Raw genomic sequence first — 27,839 nt, forward strand, 5'->3', positions numbered from 1 at the left:
AAACAAACACAAAGCGTCATTTACAACTAAACGTTGCTATCAAGAATGTTTTTTAAAAAGATTTGAGGCGAGCAATAGACAACGTAGTAACAGAAAATGGATTTATTTGATCAGCACTTCCTTTATTTTCCAAGGCGACCCGCAAGCACAACACTTGTGGAACAATTTCAGCCGTCTGTAAACAAGGAAATACTTCATTTTGTTTTTAGTTTTGAGTCAAATTATTAATTGTATTTATTAGCCGGGTAATAAGTGCTATAAGGTCTTGCTGCTTTGGTTATTATGGCGTATATGGACACTTCAGGCTGATAATTATCAGCCCATCGTGTCCATATACGCCATAATGACCGCTCAGGAAGACGTTATCGCATACATGAGACCTACCAGACATTCCAGCAGGCGAGCAGGTCTTGCTATGATGATGAGGATCTTCTTCACCAGCTCCTTGATGAAGTTCACCTCCTCGCTCTCTGACCGCTCTGTGGACTAGAAGATAACAGCATGGTCAGAATGACAGCTCGGTGGACTAGAAGATAACAGCATGGTCAGAATGACCGATCTGTGGACTGAAGATAACAGCATGGTCAGAATGACTGATCTGTGGACTGAAGATAACAGCATTGTCAGAATGACCGATCTGTGGACTGAAGATAACAGCATGGTTAGAATGACTGCTCTGTGGACTAGAAGATAACAGCATGGTCAGAATGACCGCTCTGTGGAGTAGAAGATAACAGCATGGTCAGAATGACCGCTATGTGGACTAGAAGACAACAGCATGGTCAGAATGACCGCTATGCGAACCAAAGATAACAGCATGGTCAGAATGACCACCATGTGGACTAGAAGATAACAGCATGGTCAGAATGACCACTCTGCGGACTAGAAGATAACAGCATGCTTTTAGAATCAACACTAGAACAGGGTTTCTCAAAGTGGGTGCCGTGGCACCCTAGGGTTCCGTGATGCCAGTCCAGGGCCGCGCAGAATAATTTGGTAAGATTTGTAATTCATCAATATTCACTTCATCAACATCACTTCACTATATTTAGTAAAAAAGACCTGATTTGCTCCGTAATTGATGAGTTATTTTCCCATCTACGGCCGACTCTCTTCACCAAAGAAATAGACGATCTACAAGCTCAAAACGCAACACTTTGTGACGTGTTGTGAGCTTGTAGATCGGCTATTTTTGGTGAACCTTCCTCCCAGAATGCAGGGGTTCAAGTGATTAAAGTCAAATATAAAGTTATTCAGTTCTGACGGAAACAGATACTTCTCTGTGACAGAGCCTACCCTATCTCAGGTGGAAAGATGTGCATGTTTACATTGCGTAATAGGAAGTAAGATTGTAAGAATAGCAGTGTAATTCAGGTGTGCAGTGGATTAAAAGGTTATTTAAAGGGGTGACCTGAGTCAACAATGTTTGGAAAAACCCTGCACTGCACTAGAAGGAGAAGATACAGCAAGGTTAGAATCAACGCGCTATTTTTCTTGATTATTAATTTCTGTTATTGAGAGAGCACTGTGCAACGGATCGATATAACGTCGCCAGTTGGACTAGTACATCATGACAAGGTGAGAACTCCCAAAACCCAAGACTTTGCCAAAGTGTCTATGGCAGGGGTGGGCAACTTTGATGATGGTGAGGGCCACTATATTTCCACCTTCACTCCAGAGGGCCACATAGCATATCGCTACGTCCAACTTTGTCATTCTAGTATCTCATACGAAATAAGCAAAAATAGCAGAGCTACAAGCTCAAAACGCTTTGCAGCACGATGCGTTTTGAGCTTGTAGATCGGCTATTTTCTGGAATAATTTTTTGTTATTTTTTAATTGGAATCCTGAAATATAACATTTTGATTTAATTTCAAACACATTTAATTATATACTCATGTTAACTTTATGAACCTAAATAAAAATACATTGGACATAATATACTACTATACTAGTCATTAAGCTACTAATAGCCTATATACTGATGGAATTAAAGCAGGTCATGTTTGGAATTGTAACAGCTGAAATCAATAATATATCAGTATTCAGGTATTAACCTGTGGGCCGCATTAAGTGAAGGCCGCATGTGGCCCCCGGGCCGCCTGTTGCCCATGTATGGTCTATGGGCATAAAAAGAGAAAAGGACTGACACAGAGATCTGCATACATTATATGGGTGTTCATTTGTTAGTTAATTTGTTTTTGAACTGGAAAAATCCAAATGGTAAGACGGAATTCATTTGCAACAGTGTTCATTTTGTCAGACATTTTTGATTTCGAATTAGTCTTAAGACTAAATCATACAATTTAGTCTTAGTCAGGTTTAGTCTTCTGAAATTGTTTTAGTCTAGTCTTTGTCTAGTCGACTAAATATCAAAACATTTTAGTTTTAGCCTTTTGGGATTAGTCTTAGTCTTTTAGGCTAAATATAACCACATGACCCTGAACAAGTAATTTTTCTACAGTCAGATACATTCAGATAAAATACAGTGCAATTCTGAGTTCTCAAAAAATAATAAACAAAACACCATCTTGGCTGTAATGCCATTGCACCCTAATATACAGTAGCAAATACAATACTTAAGTTAATGTTCAAGTAAAACTGCTATGGCTAATGCTACAATGCCTAGTGTATGCCACAGTGCCACTGCCAGGTACACAATATCAGCTCTGCAAATAATATAGTAACAGTATCAATCACATCTGACACTGTCTACTACTCTCTGTGCAAAACCAACGAGATTTGAAAAGAACAGATAAGTGCCTATATTCTCAAATGTAAAGATTTGGGTTTTGGGTTTAATATTAATATTAGTCTTAGACATTTTAATAGCACACATTTAGTCTTTAGTCTAGTCTAGTCTTAGTCTACTAAATATAAAAATCTTATTCAACTTAGTCTTTAGTCTTAGTCAACACAATTAACAATGATTTGCAAATGTGACGGCAACGGCAACAGCGGTGCTCGTTTGGTGCTTTATACACTGATATCCTGTGACGTCATGTCATGTGTAGTTATTATAACCCCATGGGAAAAAACCTTGGAAAGCTTACGTCAAACATACAACATGCATTGGGAAAACCCACATGGTGCAAAAAACAAAGCCACATAGTCTATAGGAGCGGTTAGCACCGTTCAGAAAGCAATAAGGAAATGCCCAAAATCAGAAGGTCAGTTTGAGTAATGCCACCGCACAGCGACATCACAATGTCGTCATCACACCCCTAGTCCTTTATAGTGAGTCGTTAGCTAAGCAAACTGCCATTTAACAACTTGTATTAACTTCTCTTGGAGATTAGACACTTCTAACGTAACCTGTGATTGGGCTGGAGATCAATTCCGCTATCAACAGCCATCGGAATTCCTTGACTGGACGACCCATCTCCATAGGCTTAGTATATTTGTGCCACTGAACCCGAATATATGCAATTACAGAGTACACCTAAATAAGGACTCTTATTTTTACCAAGCAAGACTTCAGCTACGGTGTGAGGAATGTGGTGCTGGACGCTTCGCCTGAACAGAGTTGGTGATGGTGTTGCCGTTGCAGTGCAGCACAAGCTGTACTCCTTTGGAGCGCACAGATACGATGTGTGCGTTTTCAACACAGTGACTTTGCGCTGGATGAAGTTGCCGCTGGCTGGAAGATGGAAAAAACACCTTGAGGTTCCCTCCAGACGCCAAGGCCACACAGCTGTGCTGATAGGACACAGCGTTTACATCTGGGGAGGGCTTTACCGCTCCAACAGGCTTTATGCATTTGATGTCGATGCCCACAGATGGATAAAACCCTCTGTTTCTGGGACTGTTCCAGCAGTGAGGAGCTTCCACTCAGCCTGCGTCTTGAGGAAGGTCATGTATATCCACGGAGGAATCATTTTTCCGAATGGACGCACTAATGATATCTACAAGTTGGACACCACCACAATGGTCTGGACTTTAATTAACACCAGAGGCATTACACCACCTGTTTCATATGGTCACTCTGCCACCATCATCGGGACTAAGATGTTTGTATTCGGGGGCCGTGGGGAGTGGGACAAGGACTACGGCAACAGCATCAGGGTGTTTGACACAGAGACCGACTGCTGGCTGAACACACCTTCTCCAAAGGCTCTTCCAGAAGGACGCTACGAGCATTCAGCCTTTGCCTACAACGGAGTGCTGTACATATTTGGTGGCCGAGATAATCGGGGATTAGAAGAAGGGATTAGAAGCTGTGGAAATTCAACCCAAAGAGCTTCTCCTGGAGGAAGGTTCACCCCAAGGGGAACGGCCCGTCTGGGACTCATTCCATGTCCTGTTGCATGATGGGAGATCATATCTTCCTCTCTGGAGGATACAAAGTATACACACCAGCTGATGACCTGTACGTCTTGGACTTGAGTCCTAGTCTGAAGACGCTATGCAAGGCAGCAGTCATCCAGTATGATCTGGATCAGTCGGGACTCCCACATAATGTCAGATGGGAAATAACAGCCATGACTACCAACAGCAACAGAAACAAATGATCCACTAAAAAAAATTGCAAGTGTGGTTTCCTATTTATTGTCTTGGTAGCCAAATTGTCATGTGAAGTTTGATCAATCCTGCAGCTAGCACCACTCCCCCATTGACCTCAATGGACTTACTCTATAATGGTGACGTCACCGCGAATACTGCTTCCTGATTGACTAAAAGTTGACCCAGAAAAAATAAAAAAGAAAAGAAAACAGGCCGGAGTAGAACAATATTAACAATATGAATATAATATATATTAATATTAACATTAATAGTTGACTGTCAAGGCCCGAGTTTCCCGAGTTATTACAGTAGTCCCAGGCTGCCATGGCCCGAGTTTCCCAAGTTGGCAGCCATTTCTTTTTTTTAATTTTCCTCTTTTTAAAAAAAAAATCCAAAAATGCCTAAAATGTATTAGGCATGATCGCAATCGCGAAATTGCATGTTTAGCCCCATAACAAACACATCTTTCAAAATGGCAAAATGTTTGTTTTGTTTGACTTTGAAGGCTTCTATCTCATGAATGCCTGTATGGATTTCCAAGCGGATTTTTATGGTGCATGATCTAGGCATGGGCGTGCACGATCCGTGCACTAAAAATGTATCCGTGCACTAGAAATTTAGGAACGTGGCAGTGAGGAACTTGGGGGCCATTTTGAAAAGGCAGTTAATGTGTTAAAAGACAAAGAAGCGGCTGCACACACTGTAGCCAAAGTGACAATATTTATTTTAGGACGCTGCCAAAGCGCCAGCGCTCGCCCAGCAGTCTGCTCTCTGCTGTCACCCAGGCGGATGCGTGCGCGCCACAAATGTGCGCGAGGTCGCTTCTCGCCCTTATGGCGTCTCACTGGTATTACTGCTTGGGCTTGAGCTGAATGGAAAGTCAGTCTGAGGAGGAACGTGTACATTTCTACTGTACATAATGTATACTTTGTGTGTGTTTTCAGAGAGCCCACGCAGTTTCTGCAGGAAGTGCTTTTGCAGTTATTTCTACGTGTGTCATCTAGCGGTGAGCGGTGCTCGTTTTGTACTTTATACACTGACGTCATGTCATGTGTAGTTATAACCCCAAGGGAAAACCCTTGGAAAGCTTACGTCAAACATACGTCAGAAAATGGGAAAACCTGGTGCAAAAAGCAAAGCCACATATAGGAGCGGTTAGCACCGTTCAAATAATTGGACAATAAGGAGATGCCCAAAATCAGAAGGTCAGTTTGAGTAATGCCTCCGCACAGTGACATCACAATGTCGTCATCACACCCCTAGTCCTTTATAATGAGTCGTCAGCAAAGCAAACTGCCATTTAACAACTTGCAGTAACTTCTCTTGGATGTTAGACACTTCTGAACAGACTGTCTGCGGTCTGTGGAGAGTGGAGTAGCGGAACCTTTCTGAACTGTGATTGCGCTGGAGATCAATTCTGCTATCAACGGCCATCAGAATTCCTTGACTGGACGACCCATCTCCTCAGGCTTTGTAGATTTGTTCCACTGAACCCAAATATAAGCAATTACAGAGCAGACTTAAATAAGCACTCTTACTTTTACCGAGCAAGACTTCAGCTACGGTGTGAGGAATGTGGCGCTGGACGCTTCGCCTGAACAGAGAACAGAGGACATATGATGGGGTTGCCGTTGCAGTGCAGCACAAGCTGTACTCATTTGGAAGGCCCAGATATGGCGAACAGACCGAAGTGCACGTTTTCAACACAGTGACTTTGAGTTGGACGAAGTTGCCAGCGGTGACGGATGGAAGTGGAGAAGTCCCCCTTGAGGTTCCTGCCAGGAAACAAGGCCACACAGCTGTGCTGATAGGACACACCGTCTACATCTGGGGAGGGCTTTTCCGCTCCAACAGGCTTTATGCATTTGATGTCGATGCCCACAGATGGATAAACCTCTCTGTGTCTGGGACTGTTCCAGAGGGGAGGTACTACCACTCAGCCTGCCTCTTGGGGAAGGTCATGTATATCCATGGAGGTACCATTTTTCGGCCTGGACTTCAGGCTGGACAACCTAATGACATCTACAAGTTGGACACCGACACAATGGTCTGGTCTTTAATCAACACCAGAGGCACTCCACCATCTGCCTCATTTCTTCACTCTGCTACCGTCATCGGGACAAAGATGTTTGTATTCGGGGGCCAAGGGGCCCAGGACTGCACCAACAGCATCAGAGTGTTTGACACAGAGACCGACTGCTGGCTGAACACACCTTCTCAACAGGTTCTTCCAGAAGGACGCTACGATCATTCAGCCTTTGCCTACAACGGAGAGCTGTACATATATGGTGGCCACAATAACAGCACACACTTCAACAATAAACTGTTGAAATTCAACCCAGAGACCTTCTCCTGGAAGAAGGTTGCGCCACCCAGGGGGAAAGGGCCGCCTGGGACTGATTCCATGTGCTGTTGCTTGGTGGGAGATCGCGTCATCCTCTTTGGAGGATACAGATACAAAGGAATCAGATACGTTACATATGCTCATGACCTGTGCATCTTGGACTTGAGTCCTAGTCTGAAGACGCTATGCAAGTTAGCAGTTATCCAGTATGATCTGGATCACTCGGGACTCCCACATAATGTCAGATGGGAAATAACAGCCATGACTACCAACAGCAACTAGAACTGCACTCTGTCGAGGTGCCAACTTGCGCCAAGTGAGCAAGTAGGCCATGTATGTCAGCAGAGAGCGCCATGAGGCTCGCTCACCACTGGCATCATTACTGGCGATGCCAGTGACATCACCACTGGCATCACCAGGAATGCTGGTCCCTCATTGGGTGTCTGTTCATAATGTCGTTGCCAGAACTAATTCCTCTGCCTAGTGGGAATGTGCGTGCAGTTAGCCTGGTGTTAGCCAGACTGATAACGTAGATTCACTCACATGTTCCTCCACGGTATCAGTCTGGACTTCGGCCAATAGGGAGCAAGTATGAGAAATCAGTTTCACTGAGTTGAAACGCAGTTACTGATTGGCCCGAGTTATCATAACTCGCTCCCTATTGGCCGAATTCCAGACTGATACTGTTGAGAAACGTGTGAGTGAACCTACGTTATCAGTATGGCCAATGCCAGGCTATGTACACAGTTCCATGGCAATCGGACGCGGTGTTCATGATTTGAGGCATTTTGTTAAAAACGAGCCACCCCTCCAATCTTTAGATGCCAACCTTAGCAAATCAGGATGAAGCATGAACAATGTGCATAGAGATAACGTGTACCCGTTTGTGTGATTGTTGGACAATATAACAATACTAATAAAAATGTTCTGCGAAAAGTGGCCCCCTGGTGGCGCCATTACAGAACAATGTGAAAAGGATGGAATTTGTTCCTCAGCCTAATGGGGATGTGCGTGCAAAGTTTCACAGCAATCACATGATTTAAGGCCTTTTTTGTTCAAAACTGACCACTCCTGAAGCCTTTTCTTTTTTTTATAGATATTCTTTGGGTCTGCAAAAAAAAAAGCCTGAGCAGGCGCAAAAAAACTAAAAAACTAAAACAACCCAGAAGTAGAAGTGAAATAACCGTTTTAAATCACCCCTTCCCCCTCAAACTTTCACGATTAAAAATAAATAGCAGATCTACAAGCTCTTAGCGCGGCACTCTGTGCCCCACTACCGAGCTTGTATATCTGCTATTTTTTTATAGCTAAAGTATAACATTATGGTTAAAGTGGTTAACAACTAAAATGACACAATATGATGACGATACGATGCTTTACGGGTCTAAGCGGCTAAATCTAAATTAAAACGTAACAGCACCCCCTACCTCCTGGAAGAGTCTCTCCAGCTTGTCGGTGAGCTCACAGAAGTAGCTGGAGGTGATGAGGCCCAGCTGGCTCTTCTCCAGACAGTCTCTGGCCAGCTCGATGATCTGGTGGTGGGCAAAGCCCAGCACCCCATCCGCCAGAGGGAGCACGCTCTCTGGACAGCTGGTCCGCACCACGTCCCTGATGCGCTCCTCCATCTGGGCCGTGGCCTGGTTGGTTGGTTGGAGACTTTGTTAACACATTTGATGCCATTGACGAGTGAATACTTTATTAAAGAGGTGGTGTCATAGTTTGGTATGTGTCCATAGAGTTAACGTTACTCTAATAGTGATAATAATGTGGTTGTAATGTGCAAATAATGTATTTCCTGTGTATTTTTGGTTTCTTCTTGAGTCACGCCAAATTGAAATACACCACTTTAGTGACAATGAAATTCATCCTTTTTTTTTTTTTTTTTTTACCATACAACAACAGCTGTGGGTGTGGCTAACTTCAGCTGGGTCACGAGCACCACCCACCTGAAAACCAGGAATACTTAAAGAGGTAGTGCCATAGTTTTGTACTTTTGTGTGTCCTATGGTGTTAACATTAATCTAATAGACCACCGGGATGTGCACATTTGCCTTCCCTGTGTATTTTTGGTTTCTTCCTGAAGGAACTCTGAGCCTCTGAGTCAAAAGGCCTGATCGAAAAACACTGATTTAACATCAGAAAATTATCCCCTCCCCTTTTACCATTCACCCAACATCTGTGGGTGTGGCTATATTCAGCTGGGTCACCACCCACCAAGACAACCAGGCATACTTAATGAACTGGTGGGTGTGGCCACATAAAACATATTTTTAACACTTTCTGTACACTTTTTTTGGAATAGAAATCTTCCTCTGAGTATAATTATAATACCTTATCGTGTTTTAGGGAGGGGGGAATCATGGCACCCCATCTTTAACAGTTTGCAGAAACAAACTGTGTACATTGAAGTACAGTACAATACAAGCAAATCCTTTTTGTGTGTGTCTTTTTTTTATTTTTTTTATATATAATTTTTATCCCACGATTTTGCAACCCATTTTCACCCAGTGCCAATTGCCTATGTAATCCTGGGCTCTGCTCTCCCTCTGCCGCGCCTGGGGAGACAACGGACTGACCTCATGCTTCCTTCAATGCATGAGTAGTCCAAGTTGTTTCTTTTCACCTGACAGGGGGGATTTCCCCGGGATGGACGTAGCGCGTGGAGGGAACAGATTCCAACCAGTTCCTTTCCCCTCCATCAGGCGCCCCGGCTGGCCAGGGGGAGGCATTATTGAGACCAGGATTACTGCATGTTTTTCTGAGGGTATCAACCCTAGGAGACACGGGGAGAACATGCAAACTCCACACAGAAAGGCCCTATCGCCGACCCCACCTAGGGTGTGGGCGCTGATGACGCGATGGGAGAAACACGCCCCCAGCACCCACAGCGTCCCCCGGCGGGAATCGAACCCAGGACCTTCTAGCTGTGAGGCGAAGTGCTAACCACTGCGCCACTGTGTGTCTTTTAACACCACCTGCGGATGGATCGTGGCGAGGCATAATATTCTATGATCTTTCAAAGGTAAGTGAAAACACTAGGATTTGCTGGCCTGGCCTGGAATCGTACCTGGGACATCCAGGGGCTCTGGTTCCCCAGGCAGGCTCACTGACCACTCAGCTACCAATAGATATGTTTCATCACAATAATAATCACCTTAGGAAATCTCTCTTTATAGACATGGTTCATCATGATAATAATCACCTTAGGAAATCTCTCCTTGTAGACATGGTTCATCATGATGATCTCATTGTCGTAACAGGATGGAGACCTTCCAGGGCTGAAAGAATAAACACACCAATGAAAACATGGTTAGATCATGCATAAATAGAAAGGAAGCAAAAGGAAATTGCAAGTGCGGTTGCTGACGTGACTTTATTCTGCAGTAAGCTAACTGTCATGTGAAGCTCGACCAATTGATTCCCTATTGATTATTGATAACCTATCCCATTGATTTCCTATTGAGTCAATAAACAGCCTATAAACAGTCTAACGGTTACCCTATAAGTCTATAAAGTTCCCCTAGAACTATAATGTGTTGCCCTGTCAGGCAGCCACACTAATAACATCACTATATCACAATTTATGCATTTATCACACGCCCTTAATCCAGATCCAGTGGCTAACCTGAGGCTACAGTCGCATGGTGATGGCTAACTAAACAAAAACGTAACGTTTAATGACGTATGTTAAGTCTACTTAATAATTCATGAGGTCAAAACGACTGACAGGTGCCTGTGTCAATCAGCTTCAACTACTTCAACTTCGCTACTCCCCGCGAGCCTGTGGTTCGCGTGGCTAACCCCTTCCCCCGTCTCCCTGTTCGTCCTCTCCACAAAGCCGAGGCCAGTATGTTGCGCTGGCTTACCTCCGGTTCAGCCAATCACAAGCCGCGGCCGACATCTCATCTCCTATGAACACCAAATTTTTTCCCTAGCCCATGCCTTGTCAGTCTATGGGAGCGAACTGGTGGGGGAGTGGTAGAGTCCATGACTCAAGTACAAGAGATTATGAGTTCGAACCCCACCGAGTGCCTCCGTTTTTCATTACTTTTGCCGGCCGTTAACGGCTAAATATAGTCGGTGTTTAGACGTATATTAGTCGTCTAGTCTAAATATAGTCGACTAAAAAACGTTCATTTCTAGACCGTGTTCACGCTGTTTTTCAACACGTGGGCTAGGAGGTAAATAGACGACTATTAAACGACTAATAAACCTAAAAATGCTCAGTGGGTAGCTAACCTGAGGCTGCGGGAGCGCGGTGGTTAGTGTGGCTAGCTAACCTGAGACTGCGGGAGCGCGGGCGCATGGTAGCGGTGTGGCTAGCTAACCTGAGGCTGCGGGAGCGCGGGCGCATGGTAGCGGTGTGGCTAGCTAACCTGAGGCTGCGGGAGCGCGGGCGCATGGTAGCGGTGTGGCTAGCTAACCTGAGGCTGCGGGAGCGCGGGCGCATGGTAGCGGCGGTGGCGCGGCGGCAGTCCTCGGCGCTGATGCTCTCGGTGCAGAAGTGCTTGGACAGGAAGTGCAGCTCGTCCGGCGTGGGCTGGTACGGCAGCTGGTGGAGTTTCTCCTGTGACGAACAGGACGACTGCAAAATCACATGAAATACATAACATATACATGAAAAATAACATTATAACTAATACAAAATCACATGAAATACATAACATATACATGAAAAATAACATTATAACTAATACAAAATCACATGAAATACATAACATATACATGAAAAATAACATTATAACTAATACAAAATCACATGAAATACATAACATATACATGAAAAATAACATTATAACTAATACAAAATCACATGAAATACATAACATATACATGAAAAATAACATTATAACTAATACAAAATCACATGAAATACATAACATATACATGAAAAATAACATTATAATGATAATACAAAATCATATGAAATACATAAAATATACACGAAAGATAAAACTCACAGGACGACTACAAAATCATACAAAATACATAGAAAACATGAAGAAAAAAACACTTTAAAGGTCTTTTCAGTGCTGCATTTTTTCGTCTGAATATCGGAGACTATCGGAAAGAAAAAAAAAACAGCAGTGTGCAACCAGCTTAACACATGCAGTACACTTGTTTGATTGGCATTGCACTGATAATTATTTAAATTGTTTTATGACGAGACACTTTATGAAGCACTGACTGTAATGGACACTTTATTTATTTTTTTACTTCTATACACCGTTGCTCTGTATTGTTGATCCTTCTTGTTTTTCTTTTGGCCTTGTACACGGCAGTACTTTTTATTTTCCTTACTCTTGTAACGCTACCTGTAATGCTGTAACCTTAACTGTTGTGCCGCCTCTGGGCGACTGAATCTAGCCTGGCGTTGCTCATACTAATCACCACTACCGCCAGGGGGTGGTGTTGTGCAGTCTGGTTTATTAACCAGGCTAGACTGAATCCCCCCTGTGTTAGATAACAATAATGATATTCATACTTACAGACACAGTGGAGCTGGGAGTGTTGGTTCCATAGCCAGACGAGGGCAGCGAGGCCAGAGACCAGCGGCGGCCATCAGTCCTACCATACAGCCATGGAGACAGACAATTAGCCATTGTTGAAATCATGAAGTCTTAATTAAAAAGTTAATTTTTTTTATTATCTAAATTTGTATCCCACAATTGTTGTTTTTTCACCCTGTGTCAATTATCTAATGTAATCCTGGGCAATACACTCCCTCTGCCAACCTGGGGAGAACGGACTGACCTCATGCTTCCTTCAGTGCATGAGGAGTCCAAGTCGCTTCTTTTCACCTGAAAGGGAGGAGTTTCCCCGGTTGGACATAGCGCGTGGAAGGAACACGTTATTCCAACCAGTTCCTTTCCTCTCCATCAGGTGCCCCGGCTGGCCAGGGGGAGGCAGCATAGAACAACCCCAACCTAGGGTATGGACACTGATGATGTGGAGGAGAGAATAAGCCACTAGTGCCCGGCGGGTATCAAACCCAGGGCCATCTACTGTAGCTGTGAGGTGACATCGCTACCGACTGCACCCTTGAAAATGTTTCTAAGGTAATGAAAACAAAGTGTCAAGTTGGGTGCCGTTGACTTTCGATGGAATGACAAATGTATTTTTGTCAGCCTGGAGGAAGGGAAACAGCGCCAACTGTTGGGCCGTAATGGCAACTTCAGCAGTTTCCGCATTTGGCTTCGTTCACAACATGGACGTCTTTGCCGCCTGATTAGTGCGACGCTTCTAGCGCCGAAAAGTGACCTAAAATCAGTTCCCACTTGTTGGCAGTAAAGATTTCTCTTTCATTCTATTGTCGCTGACAGAAACCTTTTATCTCCATAGCATAGAGTGTAGCACGAAGGCATATCACTACTTGAGCTGTGTATAGCGGTGAAATGTGTGTTTGTTGTTTTTGCTTTCTTTCTTTTTTCATTAATCTGTTATTAGTTGTCATTACACATGCATCCATGCCTTGGTTGTCCCACACAACCAAAACACAGCGATGCAGGTAAACGCCACCACACTACTGGCTGATAACTGTTGCTATATAGAGGGAACTGATGCGTAAAAACTAGTTACTTATTGTTTTAATATACAGTATGTAAAGACAGGGAAAACTTATAGTTACAGCCTACTGTATGTATTTAAACTATAACACTAGTCCTGAACAAAAGAGTACAGTTACATTATGAGGGATGTAGAGGTGAAACTATGAGCTGGAGATGGTCATTATATGGATCTTATTGTATGATGGCACTTTGAACAAAAACAGGGTTACATAAATGAATGAGGGGACATAACATGGAGGCCTAAGGTGAATTTACCTGTCTGCTCTGAAGCAATGACTGTGGATCATAACAGAACATAAACAGTTGCATGAGATCATGTTGATTGATTGTTGACAGTTAATGCATTATTTATTCAGGTGATTTGTATTCACTGCAAGTCCAGCTAAAACATGTAAGTAACCAAGTACTGTGGTTAAATTATAAGTGTAAATTATTTGAGTATATTCACTGAGTATTTGTATTTGTGGATGTATAACTAAGACTTTACGCCTTTAACATTTTAAAGACAACTATTTTAGCATCGGGACACGTTGTAAGCTTGTAGATCTTCTATTTTCACTCATACGATAATAAAGTGCCTCAAGTTTAGATGATCACAATGTTCACCTACTGTATGAAAAGAAGTCTGTCAAGGCCATTGTGAATACTGTAACCGTTATATCGTCGCTGTCGGGCAGAAACCTCGTATCTCCAAGTTTCAAGTTTGTACGTTTTTTCACCAAGCAAAGCCCTGCTTCATCACACAAGGCTGTCGCACAAAAGTAGTGAAAACAGCCGATCTACAAGCACACAACGCCTTGCGGTGCGAGGCGTTGTGTGCTTGTAGATCTGCCGTTTTCCCTAGTTTAGTTCATTTTTAAAATGATAAATACAAAACAAACGGGCTTGGACATACAAGGTTTCCACCCGACGACGACGATATGCAAGTTCCATTGTGAATACTGTAACAGTTATAATAAATGCTGGTTCCATTGTGAATACTGTAACAGTTATAATATGTGATGTTTCTTCTAGTGGTGCTGTGGTCTGTCTTGTTGTCTTACCTTCGTGCAAAGGAGAAGTGAGCTGAGGTGCTGGGAGAGAAGTTTCTGGGACTGTCTTGTGGACTGGATCCTGCAGGAAACACATTAAACAACTTGAAACAAACACTGTGAGCCATTACAACTCCATGAACACTGTGAGACATTACAACTCCATGAACACTGTGAGACATTACAACTCCATGAACACTGTGAGACATTACAACTCCATGAACACTGTGAGACATTACAACTCCATGAACACTGTGAGACATTACAACTCCATGAACACTGTGAGACATTAGAACTCCATGAACACTGTGAGACATTACAACTCCATGAACACTGTGAGACATTACAACTCCATGAACACTGTGAGACATTACAACTCCATGAACACTGTGAGACATTAGAACTCCATGAACACTGTGAGACATTACAACTCCATGAACACTGTGAGACATTAGAACTCCATGAACACTGTGAGACATTACAACTCCATGAACACTGTGAGACATTACAACTCCATGAACACTGTGAGCCATTACAACACCATGAACAGTAGCCCCGTTTACATGCACGATTCTAATCGTATTAAAAACAAGATTTTAGATAAACCCGATCTAATTCTGCATGTATACACCCATAAATAAACCCGATCATAACCAACACGATTTAAATTCTGATCGGATGCAGAGGGGTGGTCTAAACTTTTTTACGACCCGATCAAAAGGAAAATCCTTCCATGTATACACCTAACCCGATCAGAATGTGACATGTTCTATCAGCGAAGCACATGAAGCATAATTGCTGATGAGCGCAACAGAGACAGAGAGGAGAGAGACGCGCGCACGCACGCACGCACACACACACGACGCAAAAGAATCACGAGAGAGAGAGAGAGAGAGAGAGAGAGAGAGAGAGAGAGAGAGAGAGAGAGAGAGACCACCGACCCAAAAACTTCACGAGCGCAAACTCACTAAATGGACCTGTAGCCCTACTACTGTACGTGTGAGAGAGAGAGAAAGAGAAAGAATCTAGCGCAACTGGACGTTACCCTGTCCCGTTCATCTATCCTCCTGTCGAGTCCTGTGCGTCTTTTACCAGGTCAGATTGACCTGGGCACTAACTAATTGTCTTCTTGCGATCATAAATAACCTAAGAAACCACCAGCAAAATATCCTTTATGCTATATCCTTCATCAGATAAATAGCCTAATATTTAAAGGGGACTGGGTTAAGGGGATATAAGAGTCGATTTTAAAAAGTATTTAACTATACAGACTTTTTGTTTATTATCGTGAATGCACTTGTCCATGAAGCCTATTATGTTCTATGGGCCGTCGAGTGGTGGAAAAAGTACTCAATTGTCTTTTTTTTTTGTAAAAGTATCAATACTGCAATAGAAATACTCTAAGTAAAAGTCCAAAATTCAAAATGTACTTGAGTAAAAGTATGAAAGTGTTGGCATCAAAATGTAGGCTACTTCAAGTGCCAAAAGTAAAAGTATACGCCTACAAAATGTTTGAAAATAGCAGATCTACAAGCTCACAACGCGTCGCGATGTGACGGGTTGTGAGCTTGTAGATCGGCTATTTTCAAACAGCCTAGGTAAAATAGGGCTAAAATGGTTTATGTGTGTTTTATAATATTATAATGTATACCTGCAAAGTAACTAGTAACTAATTAAGTTTTCAAATAATTGTAATGGAGTAAAAGTAAAATATTTGGATCCGAGATGTAGTGGAGTAGAAGTAAAAGTATTGGAAATTGGAAATACTCAAGTAAAGTACAAATACCTCAAAACTGTACTTAAGTACAGTACTTAAGTAAAAGTAGACCTACTTAGTTACTTTACACCACTGCGTTGGGCGCAAATATGGATTGTGACGTGATAATGATTATAATAATGATAGGCCTACATGTATAGCCTACAACAGAACAACGCACATCCCCAATAATCTAATTAAAAGAGCATTGCAGCTTTTTTCACTTTGGTGGGGCTGTGCATTTGCATTAGGCTCCATTATTATTACTATTATTATTAATGGATACAGGGAAATGCGATCACAACACGATTTAAATGTGGGCACATGTAAACACCAGATCGGATTGATCTCACCCCATTTAAACACTTGATCCAATACCTTCAATCGGGTTTATTTAGATCAGATTGGAATGAGGCTGGCATGTATACGGGGCTACTGTGAGACATTACAACTCCATGAACACTGTGAGACATTACAACTCCATGAACACTGTGAGACATTACAACTCCATGAACACTGTGAGACATTACAACTCCATGAACACTGTGAGACATTACAACATGAACACTGTGAGACATTACAACTCCATGAACACTGTGAAACATTACAACATGAACACTGTGAGACATTACAACACCATGAACACTGTGAGCCATTACAACACCATGAACACTGTGAGACATTACAACTCCATGAACACTGTGAGACATTACAACATGAACACTGTGAGACATTACAACTCCATGAACACTGTGAGACATTACAACTCCATGAACACTGTGAGCCATTACAACACCATGAACACTGTGAGCCATTACAACACCATGAACACTGTGAGACATTACAACTCCATGAACACTGTGAGACATTACAACTCCATGAACACTGTGAGACATTACAACTCCATGAACACTGTGAGACATTACAACACCATGAACACTGTGAGACATTACAACTCCATGAACACTGTGAGACATTACAACACCATGAACACTGTGAGACATTACAACTCCATGAACACTGTGAGACATTACAACTCCATGAACACTGTGAGACATTACAACACCATGAACACTGTGAGACATTACAACTCCATGAACACTGTGAGACATTACAACTCCATGAACACTGTCAGACATGAACCTCTGCCAATAGAACATTAACTACTCCAATCCCATCCAAGAATCCAAGCTTCAATAGGAAACTACAGACTCTCGCTTCCTGGACAGTATTAAGTCAGCACAGTTAGACGCCATTGTTCTCGCACGAATAAAAAAAAAATCACACCCAGTGTGAAGTGAGCGGTGCTATTTATGAGTTCATTTCATTAAGCGTTTCACAAAGCTTGGCCAATCAGTGTGAGACCTGGGTGTATAGATACAGACAAAGCCAGATATCGGAGCTTAGCTCCTTCCAGGAGCACTGCTCAAAAAATAAAATAAAAGTTTAAAAAAGGCAGAAAAGTTTAAAAAAGAAAAAGGAAAAAGGGTGTTGTGCTCCTCTAAAGCCCAGCCCAGACCAAAGATTCTACAACGTGACAAAACCATTGCAGAAACCGTTGCAACATTCTGAATGACACTGCTGGCTGCTGCAGGTCGGTGCATGCCATCACATTGCGTCGCAAGTGATCAAACTACTTGTTCAATCACAAGCATGTCGCAGAAGATATCCAACATTTAACCAATTATGGACAGCAGGTTGCCTCCTCCTGCTTCCATTATTGATGGCATGGCCATAGCCTCTAACAGTTGACCGGAGGGCAATAACTGATATTCAGGATTTATGGGATGAGAGCTGTCCGCTCTAATAGATGACACCTTCTTCAGCACCTGCTCGTCATATACATGACTCAGACAGCTGAATTTTACCGCCACAAACTTCCTAGTCCCCTTCACAACACTATTAACCCTGCAAGGCCCAGCGTTGCTTTTTGGCAACATTTTTTAAATAATTAAAAAAAAAATGTTATAGTTAGCTTTCCCGTTCTTTTTTCACATTAACATCACCATTAAATCCTATTGTTTAGTATTACAATGCCATTGGCCACGATATTTGCATATAAATACCCCCCACAGGGGCTGACATTCACACCTCCAAGAGAAGTTGAAATTCCAGCGTCTGGACGAACAATATCTCACTTTTTAACTGAAGCTATTCCTCACTAAAACATAAGTAAAATGCCTGTAATATATTTTTTCGTGATCATTAGAATGTCTAGAACATGTTCATATGTTATTATTGTGAAAAATATCCCCAAAATGCAAATTAGAGCATGATTTATGATTTATGGCTATAAAACCTTACAAAAACATTATTAATTGTTTTACATTACATTTTCCTGTGATTAGGACTCCTACAACAGCATCTGATTTTTTTATTTTATTTTGGCCAGTAGAAATTAATTCGGGTCTTGCAGGGTTAAGGGCATTCTTCTGTCCAACGTACGCCAAAGTTTCCATACCAACAAATGACAGAAAAGGAAATAACAGACTCTATGTAAGCCCTGAAGAACAAAATCATCAATGACTTGTAATATCCACCTGCAATGTGGCTATAGCTTCCTTAAACAGAGGAGGATCTGCTGACCTTTCTTACACATCATCTTAGTATCAGACGATTGTCAATAATGGAACAAAGATATTTATGAGTGGTTACCAAATCCACTGTCTGGCCATTTATGACACTACAATTTTCCCGTTATCAAGTAGGATAACTCACCTCTCACGGCACTGCAGCGTCTCAGCCTCAGAGTTAAGTCCTCCCAAAGGAGAGAACACTCGTTAGCCAGGCTACCCAGGCTGGATGACACCGAGTTCATCTTAAACACCGCAACTCCTTAGCAGAGTTGGGGGAAAACAACAACCCGCTAACCTCAACTCAACCTTCCCACTGACACAACAACAGCCTGGACTCAGAGCTCTGCTGCTGCTGCTGCTGCTCAGCGACAGGAAACTGACGCTGTCGCGTGGAAACCACGTATGTCCACAAAACCGTTACTTTACAGGAAATGATGGGGATTCAAAAAAATATGTGTTTGTACTGTATTGTTGCTCCCTGCCCTCCCCCTTCCCCAAAAGGACCACAATAAACAAGCCTAAGGGCCTTCTTGCGTAACTATCTATCCTTTTGAATTCATTTTCAATAAACCTCACAATCAATCAAAGATTGTCCATTTACTTTTTTTCTACTTTTAGTGTGACACTAGTGTAGGCCAGTCACAATTATTACATAATCGCCTAATCGCAATTATTTGACGGATTCGCAATTATTTTTGTCATAATCATCAAAAATTGTGAAAATAGCAGATCTATAAGCTCAGAGCGCATTGCATCGCGACACGTTGTGAGCTTGTAGATTGGCTATTTTCCCTCTCAATGTAATTTTATTTTTTAGTATCTGTTGTCAAATATTTGTATATGTTGGTTATGTGTCATAATCTGCCATGTGCAACTTCAAAGCCTACAAGCCAAACAGGAATGTAATTGTCAACGACAAAAACACAATTAAATCAATTATTTGAGTGACAATTAAAGGCTCTAACAGAGTCCAGGGTGAAGAGCTATTCACTTCACCTCGTTGTAGTTTCCTAGCTATCACCCAGGCTTTGTTATGTATTTTTAAAGGGTGATAGCTAGAAAACTACACCGCGGTGAAGTGAATAGCTCTTCACCCTGGACTCTGATGGAGGCTTAACGGTCATGTAAAATGTCATAATGGTGACAGCCCTACACTAGTACAGGTATGATGAAGTTGGCTGTTCATTTACGGTAAAAAACTAAACACATGGGAAAAAAACTATGAAATATTGTTGAGATACGAGTTTTCTGCTCTGACAGACGGCAGCAAAATAAAACCGCCCTGCCCTTAAAGACCCCCCTACCCCCTCCTCCCCCCCAGTGTACTTCCTGTCTGGTGGGCCCTGCACTTCCTCCCCAAAAACAATCACTGACCCCTGGGTAGCATTAATACTTTAATACTTTAATACTTTAATACCTCCCTTACACTTCTCTGAGAGCGGGGTGTCATGCTGCTGACACTCACTGCAGATCTGACAGAGGACCTATGGTCAACTACAGCAGTGGTTCTTTTCAGGCCCCCAAAATAATCAGATTTTAACTGAGGACCCCCCACTCCACCTGAGCACTAACAGTTGAGGCATTACATTTTGTATAATCTCTCGAGACAGCCTCAGAGAACGGAGCCAGACCGATAGGTGTCGCACTTTCTTCTTTGACGATGGGTTCCCAGATTGCATTTTGTATAACACGGTTCTATTGCGAGGCGTTGTGAGCATGTCTATTTTTTCACAATTTCTGCCCCTAATATTTGACAATTTGGCCAATGTTTATTTTGTCATTATAGAGGTATTAAAAAGTCCTGAACTTGACATTTTAGAAATGTGCAGACACTCTCTATACACTTGGACTTTATGTTGGTTTGTTTACCGTTGAGTGAGAAAACAAGGCTGCACATTAAGTTTATCATCTGCATGGGGACCTCGACCCACAGGTTGAGAACCACTGAGTTACAGGACAATGAGAAACAAAACTCTGAAGTCCTTTCTATTGTTAAGTAAAGGTCCTTTGTTATTGTTCGTTCCTCATGTTTCCTGGTTCACTTTCCAGCCCAGGAGCAGAGTTATGTCATTCTGTGTTCAAATGACAGCAGTTTGAGGGACACCAGTAGCACTCCTGTCATTTTTTATTTCTTTTTTTATGGTGCCTGAGACCCGCGCGGGTTCGGGTCCGTGTTTTAGCATGTTCACTTGGGTCCGGTTCTGTTCAGGTCCTGGGTCCATTTATCGTTATAAGAAAGGTAAAGAAAATAAATAATAAGAATAAGAATAAATCAAATCTGATTTAGTAAAAATGGGGTCAGTTAGGGTTCAGGCCTGTCATTGTTGAGCGGTGCTCCTAGAAGGATCTAAACTCCAACATATTGCTGTGTCCAGTTCCCAATGAATCTCCAGCCCCACTAAAACACGTGAAGCGTGGCCTACATCAGAGCGCTCAAAGTTTGTTGTACGCCCAGGGATCCCATTGGCCAAGCTTCGTGGATGCGCTGTGATTGGCCGGCGCGGGGACTATCGGTTACCGTGGTAACCAGTTAACACATCCCTGCATGGAAGTGTTAAAAGAAACAATGCCCAACACTGTGTGTGCGTGCGTGCGTGTGTGCGTGCGTGCGTGCGTGCGTGCGTGCGTGTGTGTGCGTGTGCGTGTCTCACCTGTCAGTGAGGACAGAGGGCTGTGGGGGCGGGGCAGGGCTGAGGGCTGACCACTCCCTATAAGGCTCTTCCTGTTGCTGGTTCTGCAGCTGAGAATGCACACAGGAAATGACATCATTTAAGACTTTTCTCCACAATAAAATCACAGGAAATGGCATCATTTTATAGACATTCACAATGCAACAATAACACAACATTAAAACACAGTCAAAACATCAGTGTTGATTTAACTCCATGGAAAACCAAATGGACCAATAAACACACCATTTTGTACAACAAACTACTTTTTTCAAAGGGGGCCACATTAGAAAACATTAAAACACCCAAGGGCCATAACTAACTAACTCACATACATATGCAACTCATTTAAACCATTTTATCATCAATATGAAATATCATGGTCAGGTGTGTGCTCTGAACGAATACAAATAACTATTATTTCACATTACGAAATGTAACCACACATGGGAGGTAAAAACAAAAAAAAAAACACAATTTCGTTGCCCCCTTCAGAATGAGACAACAGGGAACAATCCTGACAAATAATACTCTGGGAACACAATTTAGGAATGAAGCCGTGGGCCGTAAAAAAAAATCCTCAGGCCGCATTTGGCCCCCCGGGCCGCACTTTGGAAGCCCCTGTTGTACACCATTTGACTGAGGTTCGCTCGGTCAAACGGTGGGTGTGACTGGGACACTTTGACATGTCAAATGGGCAACACGTGCCTTGGACTTTCCTTTCTTTTTTATTTTCTTTAATGTGATTGTGCCTTGCTCTTACTGTACTAATGCACATTGTATATGTATTCTGTTGTTCAAAAGAGCTGGATATGAACTAATCTGAAGTGAACTGAAAAACGACCAGGGCAGGACAGTGGAAAAAAGGAGATAAAGTGTCTAAAACGTTTGCTAGAAACAAGGTAAAAGTAAAGCTATTGTGATATTGTAACTCATATGGACCTGTCATGTAGGCTTACTGTACACTCCTACACACAGGATACTCATAGAGGCATGACCTTCACTCGACCTTTCCTCAAATACAATAGGCCTGAGCCAATGGCAGGAAGAGAGGAGAGCACCACTAGTCACAGTGTTCACAGCAACGCTCCAAACACACGCAAACAATAATACGATATTTGAAAAAAGAAAAAAAAAAACAGTTATGGGAAAGTACCTGGCAAGGCTTATGAGCTTTGGACAGGGCTACTTGTCAACCAGTAGATCTGGTACTAGTGATGGGTCGTTCATGATCGATTAGTTCAAAATAACTCGTCCAGGAAACAAATCGTTCACTTCCTGAACAAACACTTTAAATGTTGACCGTGTCTGTGAGTCAAACACATGTGCGAGTGTTCCATCTATTCTACAGGGGAAACTGTAAAGGAAAGATCATTATTTTCAACATGGGAACATTATTCAGAGGTTACTCCGACATTAAAGTCTGCTGCAAGGTTGTTATGATGAGACGAAGCAGGGTTTTACCAAAACACCATGGAATTCACTGCAAGGTCAGCACTCAATGACAACAGTTACATAACCTCACTATAATACCATGTCATCACACCAGAGAGAGAGAGAGAGAGAGAGAGAGAGAGAGAGAGAGAGAGACATAACCTCACTATAATACCATGTCATAGAGAGGAGAGAGAGAGAGAGAGAGAGAGAGAGAGAGAGAGAGAGAGAGAGAGAGAGACAGAGGGACAGACAGAGGGACAGACAGACAGAGGGACAGACAGACAGAGGGACAGACAGACAGATGTCTCTATGTTAAGACAGTAATCTCCTACCAGTGCTGCACAATATATGGTTATTGTATCGTTAACGCAGCATGACCATGTGCAATATCAGTTCCGTAAAACGGCAACGATATTGGCGATATATATCGCCCTGGGCAATATATCGCCAATATCGTTGCCTTTTGCGATCACGGAGTTCAATGTCCCAATATCACTGAGAATCAATCAAGAGTGATATTGACTTATCATGTGACCGGCCAGGGGTGTGTTCAAGAGTATCGAAACAAGGTATCGTTTGTTTTTACCTGAACCGATACTCGTTAGTATCGACGTCATGCGATCGATACCATTAAAAGTATCGCTGACGATACCCAACCCTACTTGTTATTAAGCAGGTTTTTTTTTAATAATGCTTAGTTTTCACGGTTGCAACACTTGAAATGTGTATAATAATATTGTATATCGTATGGATATCTAAATATTTGTCATAAATGCAGAGATATGAGATGTTGTCCATGAGGTGCAGCCCTACTCCCTGCTGTCTGTATGTGAGCATTGCTGCAGAGATGCACCTGCTGCTGCTACAGGTGACATTGCAGGGTCCTTGGGAGTCCTAATCACTACTGGACATGAAAGAGACACTTTGTCACAAGGACTGAGTCAGTGTTTTTATTCCATGCGTCACCCTCTTATTGTTTTCACTCCTAGGACAGTTTTTCTTTTTCTTTCTTTCTTTTTTTTTCATTTTTTAAACAGACTCAGAGCCCACTACAAAATAAATGCCTTCTAAATTCTAAGAAAATTTATTTTCTGAAAAAATAAATAAGATAAACTAGAAGCAGGTCTTCCGAGCAAAGGTCTGTGCCAAGTCAGGTACTGTAGGTTATATACTGTACATATATATGTTTCTATATCAGTGGTGCTCAAAACCTTTTTCATGTCATGAACCGCAAGATGATATGTATTGGGCCGTGGATCCCCCCATCAAAAAAACAAACACACCCAGAAGCAAAGATTTGAGTCAAAAATGTTTGCTTAAAAAAAACAAAAAAAAAACAAGATTATTATTATTATTATTATATATATTTGTATAGCAGATCTACAAGCTCTTGTATTATGTAAATGACCGTCATAGATGCTTTCTCAGTTTTAATGTGTTAAAAAGAAAAAAGACTTTCTGGCCCACCATCTGATTAAAAAAAAAAATCCCAAGAATCCCAAAAGAGATCAAAACAAAGAGATTTCATATGACAAAAAAAGCTATTCGATATCCAGTTCCTCATTTAATGCTCCAGGGGATTCAGTTTGTACAGAGGAGTGAATCTATTAAACGTAATACTGTAGGTCAAGGAGAGTCTCTTTTCAAGGGATTCACCACGTCAATACAATACCCTGAAACCTCACATCTGTTATGTTAACATATGGTCTACAGTAAAACATGGCACCAAAAACTGGGTGAAAATGATTTGTCATTATTTGGACCACACAATGAACAGTAACCTGCTTGTTGCTTCTGACCCAGAGTGCCCATGTGGTATGAATTCAATTTACAATGTACCGGTAGGCAATTATTACACTCTTTAAAGTGTTTGTGTGTGTGTGTGTGTGTGTGTGTGTGCATGCGTTTATTTGACAGGGACAATACAGAAAACAATGTATCATTATAAACTCTAGTTCTGCTATTTCTAGATCATGACACCCGAGCGCAACCAAACATGAAAGGACTTGTCTTTTAGTTCTACTGGATCTCTTTTCCACCAGTTCCTCCTTAACATTTTAGTCTAGTTTTTATTTGTTGGCGAAATTGGTCATCGAAATATCATTGGTCATAGTTTTAGTCATCAAAGCTTAGTTTCCATTTAGTTTTCGTAAGTTCGACAAAATGAACCCTGACCTACGTATTGAACAGCACCACTCATCTGCTGCCAAAGACATGCCAATATGACATCTTTCTTTCCAAAGCACAAAGACGTCATTTCAGTTTGACATGACGCATGTTGTTTTCTTACGCTGGATGGCACTCAGTCTTCGCTAACCTTTTTCCCTAACTTTCGCCCAAGTAGGGGATCACTTGATCCCAATGGTATTGGATTTGGAAAATGGGGTCCGCTCAATATGCCGACGGGCCGCTGTTCCGACTAGCGTCGGCAGGTTAGTTACTCGTCACGGTTACTGAGGTTAGCTTTAGGGTTAGGTTTAGGGTAAGTGTTAGTTTTAGTGTCAGCATACTGGCCCGTTGTCATATTGATGCGGACCCTTGAAAAATGTCATAATGCATTCCATTCTTGAAAACAAGCTCCCCTTAAGTATGGAACAGATTATCGTGATGGCACAATTTTTTTTCGTTTTCTCAGATTCTCTGAGAAAAGAATATTCTCAGTTTTAAAGCGATCAGTGCGTGGATCGTTGTGAAGAATAACATTCTGTGATTTTTTGTCAAAGTTTAGTGAAAAACTCTGTGAATCGTGGCAGGGGCAGGGTAGACAACAACTCTGGCAGTTAATGTGTTAATGCTGTCATAAGAAGTGTGATCACTTTAAACAGAGAATAATTCAGCCCTGCAGGGTAAAGATAACAGCCGGGGAAAAGTAGGACACTGTTCTGTTCTGTTCTGTTCTGCAGATATACTGTACTGTATGTGACCCTGGAATGATGAATCCATGCCAGGTTTTACCATCTCACTGGTATACTGCACTGTATGCATTAACCCCTGAAAATGGGAGGGGGGGGGGGGGGGGGTTCCATGACCAATCCTGTGGCCAAATTCATAACATTTTGGGGGTCCTTGGCACAAAAACCTACTACTGATTTAGAAGCCATTTTGCATCTGTGTGATTTTAGATTTGAGAAGAAACAAACAAACAAAAAAAAAAGTTTTATACTTTGACTAATCAGAAATATACATAAACTCATAGAGCGTCACTTTGTCCTGCACTACAACTTAATCCGCTATTTTTGAAAAAATCATGAAAATGCGTGCAAAACCTTTAAATACATATTCTTGTATAAGTGAACATTTGTAAATCAAATCTTTTCTTCTGGGAGTCCTTGGGGGGAAAATATATAAAGATCAGACGGTGATCGGTCACAATACACTGATAAAGATGGGGGTCCTTGACATAAAAAAGTTTGAGAATCACTAATATAGAGACTGAGTTATTCAGAAAAGACATTCTGTAGCACCGGCCCTCAGGTCTTGTTCGGGAAGTTAAAGTGGTTTAACAAGAAAAGCTGTATAAAGAGTGTTATTTTACCTTTGAGGACATCATCAGTCATCACAGCCATGCAACCTTCACCACTTTGAACACACAACAAAACAACGAGTTCTATTCTGGAAGGACATCACGTTTAACCCATTTAGAACGGGTACACAGTATTGTGTATCATTATTTTATGCTTTAACTATTGAAAAATAGCAGATTTACAAGCTCGCAGCGCGGCACCGAGTGCCGTGCTGCGAGCTTGTAGATCTGCTATTTTTGAAAAATTGTGAAAATTAGAATTTTGGCCCGATTCTATACGTGTCTTTTGAATCCTTCTAAGGTTTTTTGAAAAACCCTATGTTTCTATGTCAGCAATCTGGCCAGCCATCGTCAATGAAAAGGTCCTTTTCACTTAACTGGAGCTCAGTTAGTCTGTTCTTGAGAGACTACTGTGTCAGTGGTTCTCAAACTTTTTCATGTGAAGGACCCCCAAAATGATATTATTTGGCCACAGACCCCCCATCTCAAAATATCTAGTTCCAGGGACCACCCAGAAGCAAAATTTGAGTTACAAACGTTCGCTTTGAAAATACATATATTCAAAGATTTGCACAAATTTTCACGACTTTTTCAAAAATAGCAGATCTACAAGCTCACAGTGAGCTTGTATATCTGCTATTTTTCACTGGTTAAAGCATTCAATAATTCTAGGCCCTAAATGGGTTAAAGTCGTCTTCTCACAGAACGTCTTTAACCTTCAAGAGGTGTTATTTTTGGAAGGAGGAGCGCGGTATGAAAATAGATTATTTTTCTTCTTAGGATTCAGAGTAAGAAGTGAAGTCTCTGTGATGGCGAGAGGCAACAACAACTACAAGGCCAAACATGTATTTATTTATTTATTTATGGCTTTGAATTTGTACCCTGCTGTCAGAACTGTCACAACGCACACCCACCGTTATAAGTGGTTCAGATATCGTCGTTGTCGGGTGGAAACCTTGTATGTCCAAAACCGTTCGTTTTGTATTTATAATTTTAAGAAACGATTTAAACTAGTGAAAACAGCCGATCTACAAGCACACAACGCCTCGCGGTGCAAGGCGTTGTGTGCTTGTAGATCGGCTGTTTTCACTAGTTTTGTGCGACAGCCTTGTATGGTGAAGCAGGGCTTTACTTGGTGAAAAAACATACAAATTTGAAACTTGGAGATACGAGGTTTCCACCTGACAACGACGATATGCTAGAGACAAAGTATGAACATATAAACCACTGCTAGAGACAAAGTATGAAAATATAAACCTCTGCTAGAGACAAACTATGAAAATATAAACCTCTGCTAGAGACAAACTATGAAAATATAAACCATTTCTAGAGACAAACTATGAAAATATAAACCTCTGCTAGAGACAAACTATAAAAATATAAACCTCTGCTGACAAACTATGAAAATATAAACCTCTGCTAGAGACAAAA

General features: G+C 41.9%; 1 protein-coding gene across 2 annotated transcripts in view; it reads right to left on the reverse strand.

Annotated features, from left to right (window-relative positions):
• The window catches only part of mast4 (microtubule associated serine/threonine kinase family member 4), a 184,276-nt gene that overhangs the window by 38,347 nt on the left and 118,090 nt on the right, over positions 1 to 27,839 (reverse strand). For both annotated transcript variants that reach the window (XM_080743788.1, XM_080743789.1), the window contains 7 exons: positions 21,431 to 21,519; positions 14,460 to 14,529; positions 12,337 to 12,415; positions 11,272 to 11,432; positions 10,050 to 10,125; positions 8,275 to 8,484; positions 385 to 486 (listed from right to left, as the gene is read on the reverse strand). In XM_080743788.1, coding sequence (XP_080599914.1) covers positions 385 to 486; positions 8,275 to 8,484; positions 10,050 to 10,125; positions 11,272 to 11,432; positions 12,337 to 12,415; positions 14,460 to 14,529; positions 21,431 to 21,519 — 787 coding nt within the window. The remainder of the gene's footprint in view (positions 1 to 384; positions 487 to 8,274; positions 8,485 to 10,049; positions 10,126 to 11,271; positions 11,433 to 12,336; positions 12,416 to 14,459; positions 14,530 to 21,430; positions 21,520 to 27,839) is intronic.

Source organism: Nannobrachium achirus (genome assembly GCF_963921795.1).
Source record: "Nannobrachium achirus genome assembly, chromosome: 15".
NCBI lineage: Eukaryota > Metazoa > Chordata > Actinopteri > Myctophiformes > Myctophidae > Nannobrachium > Nannobrachium achirus.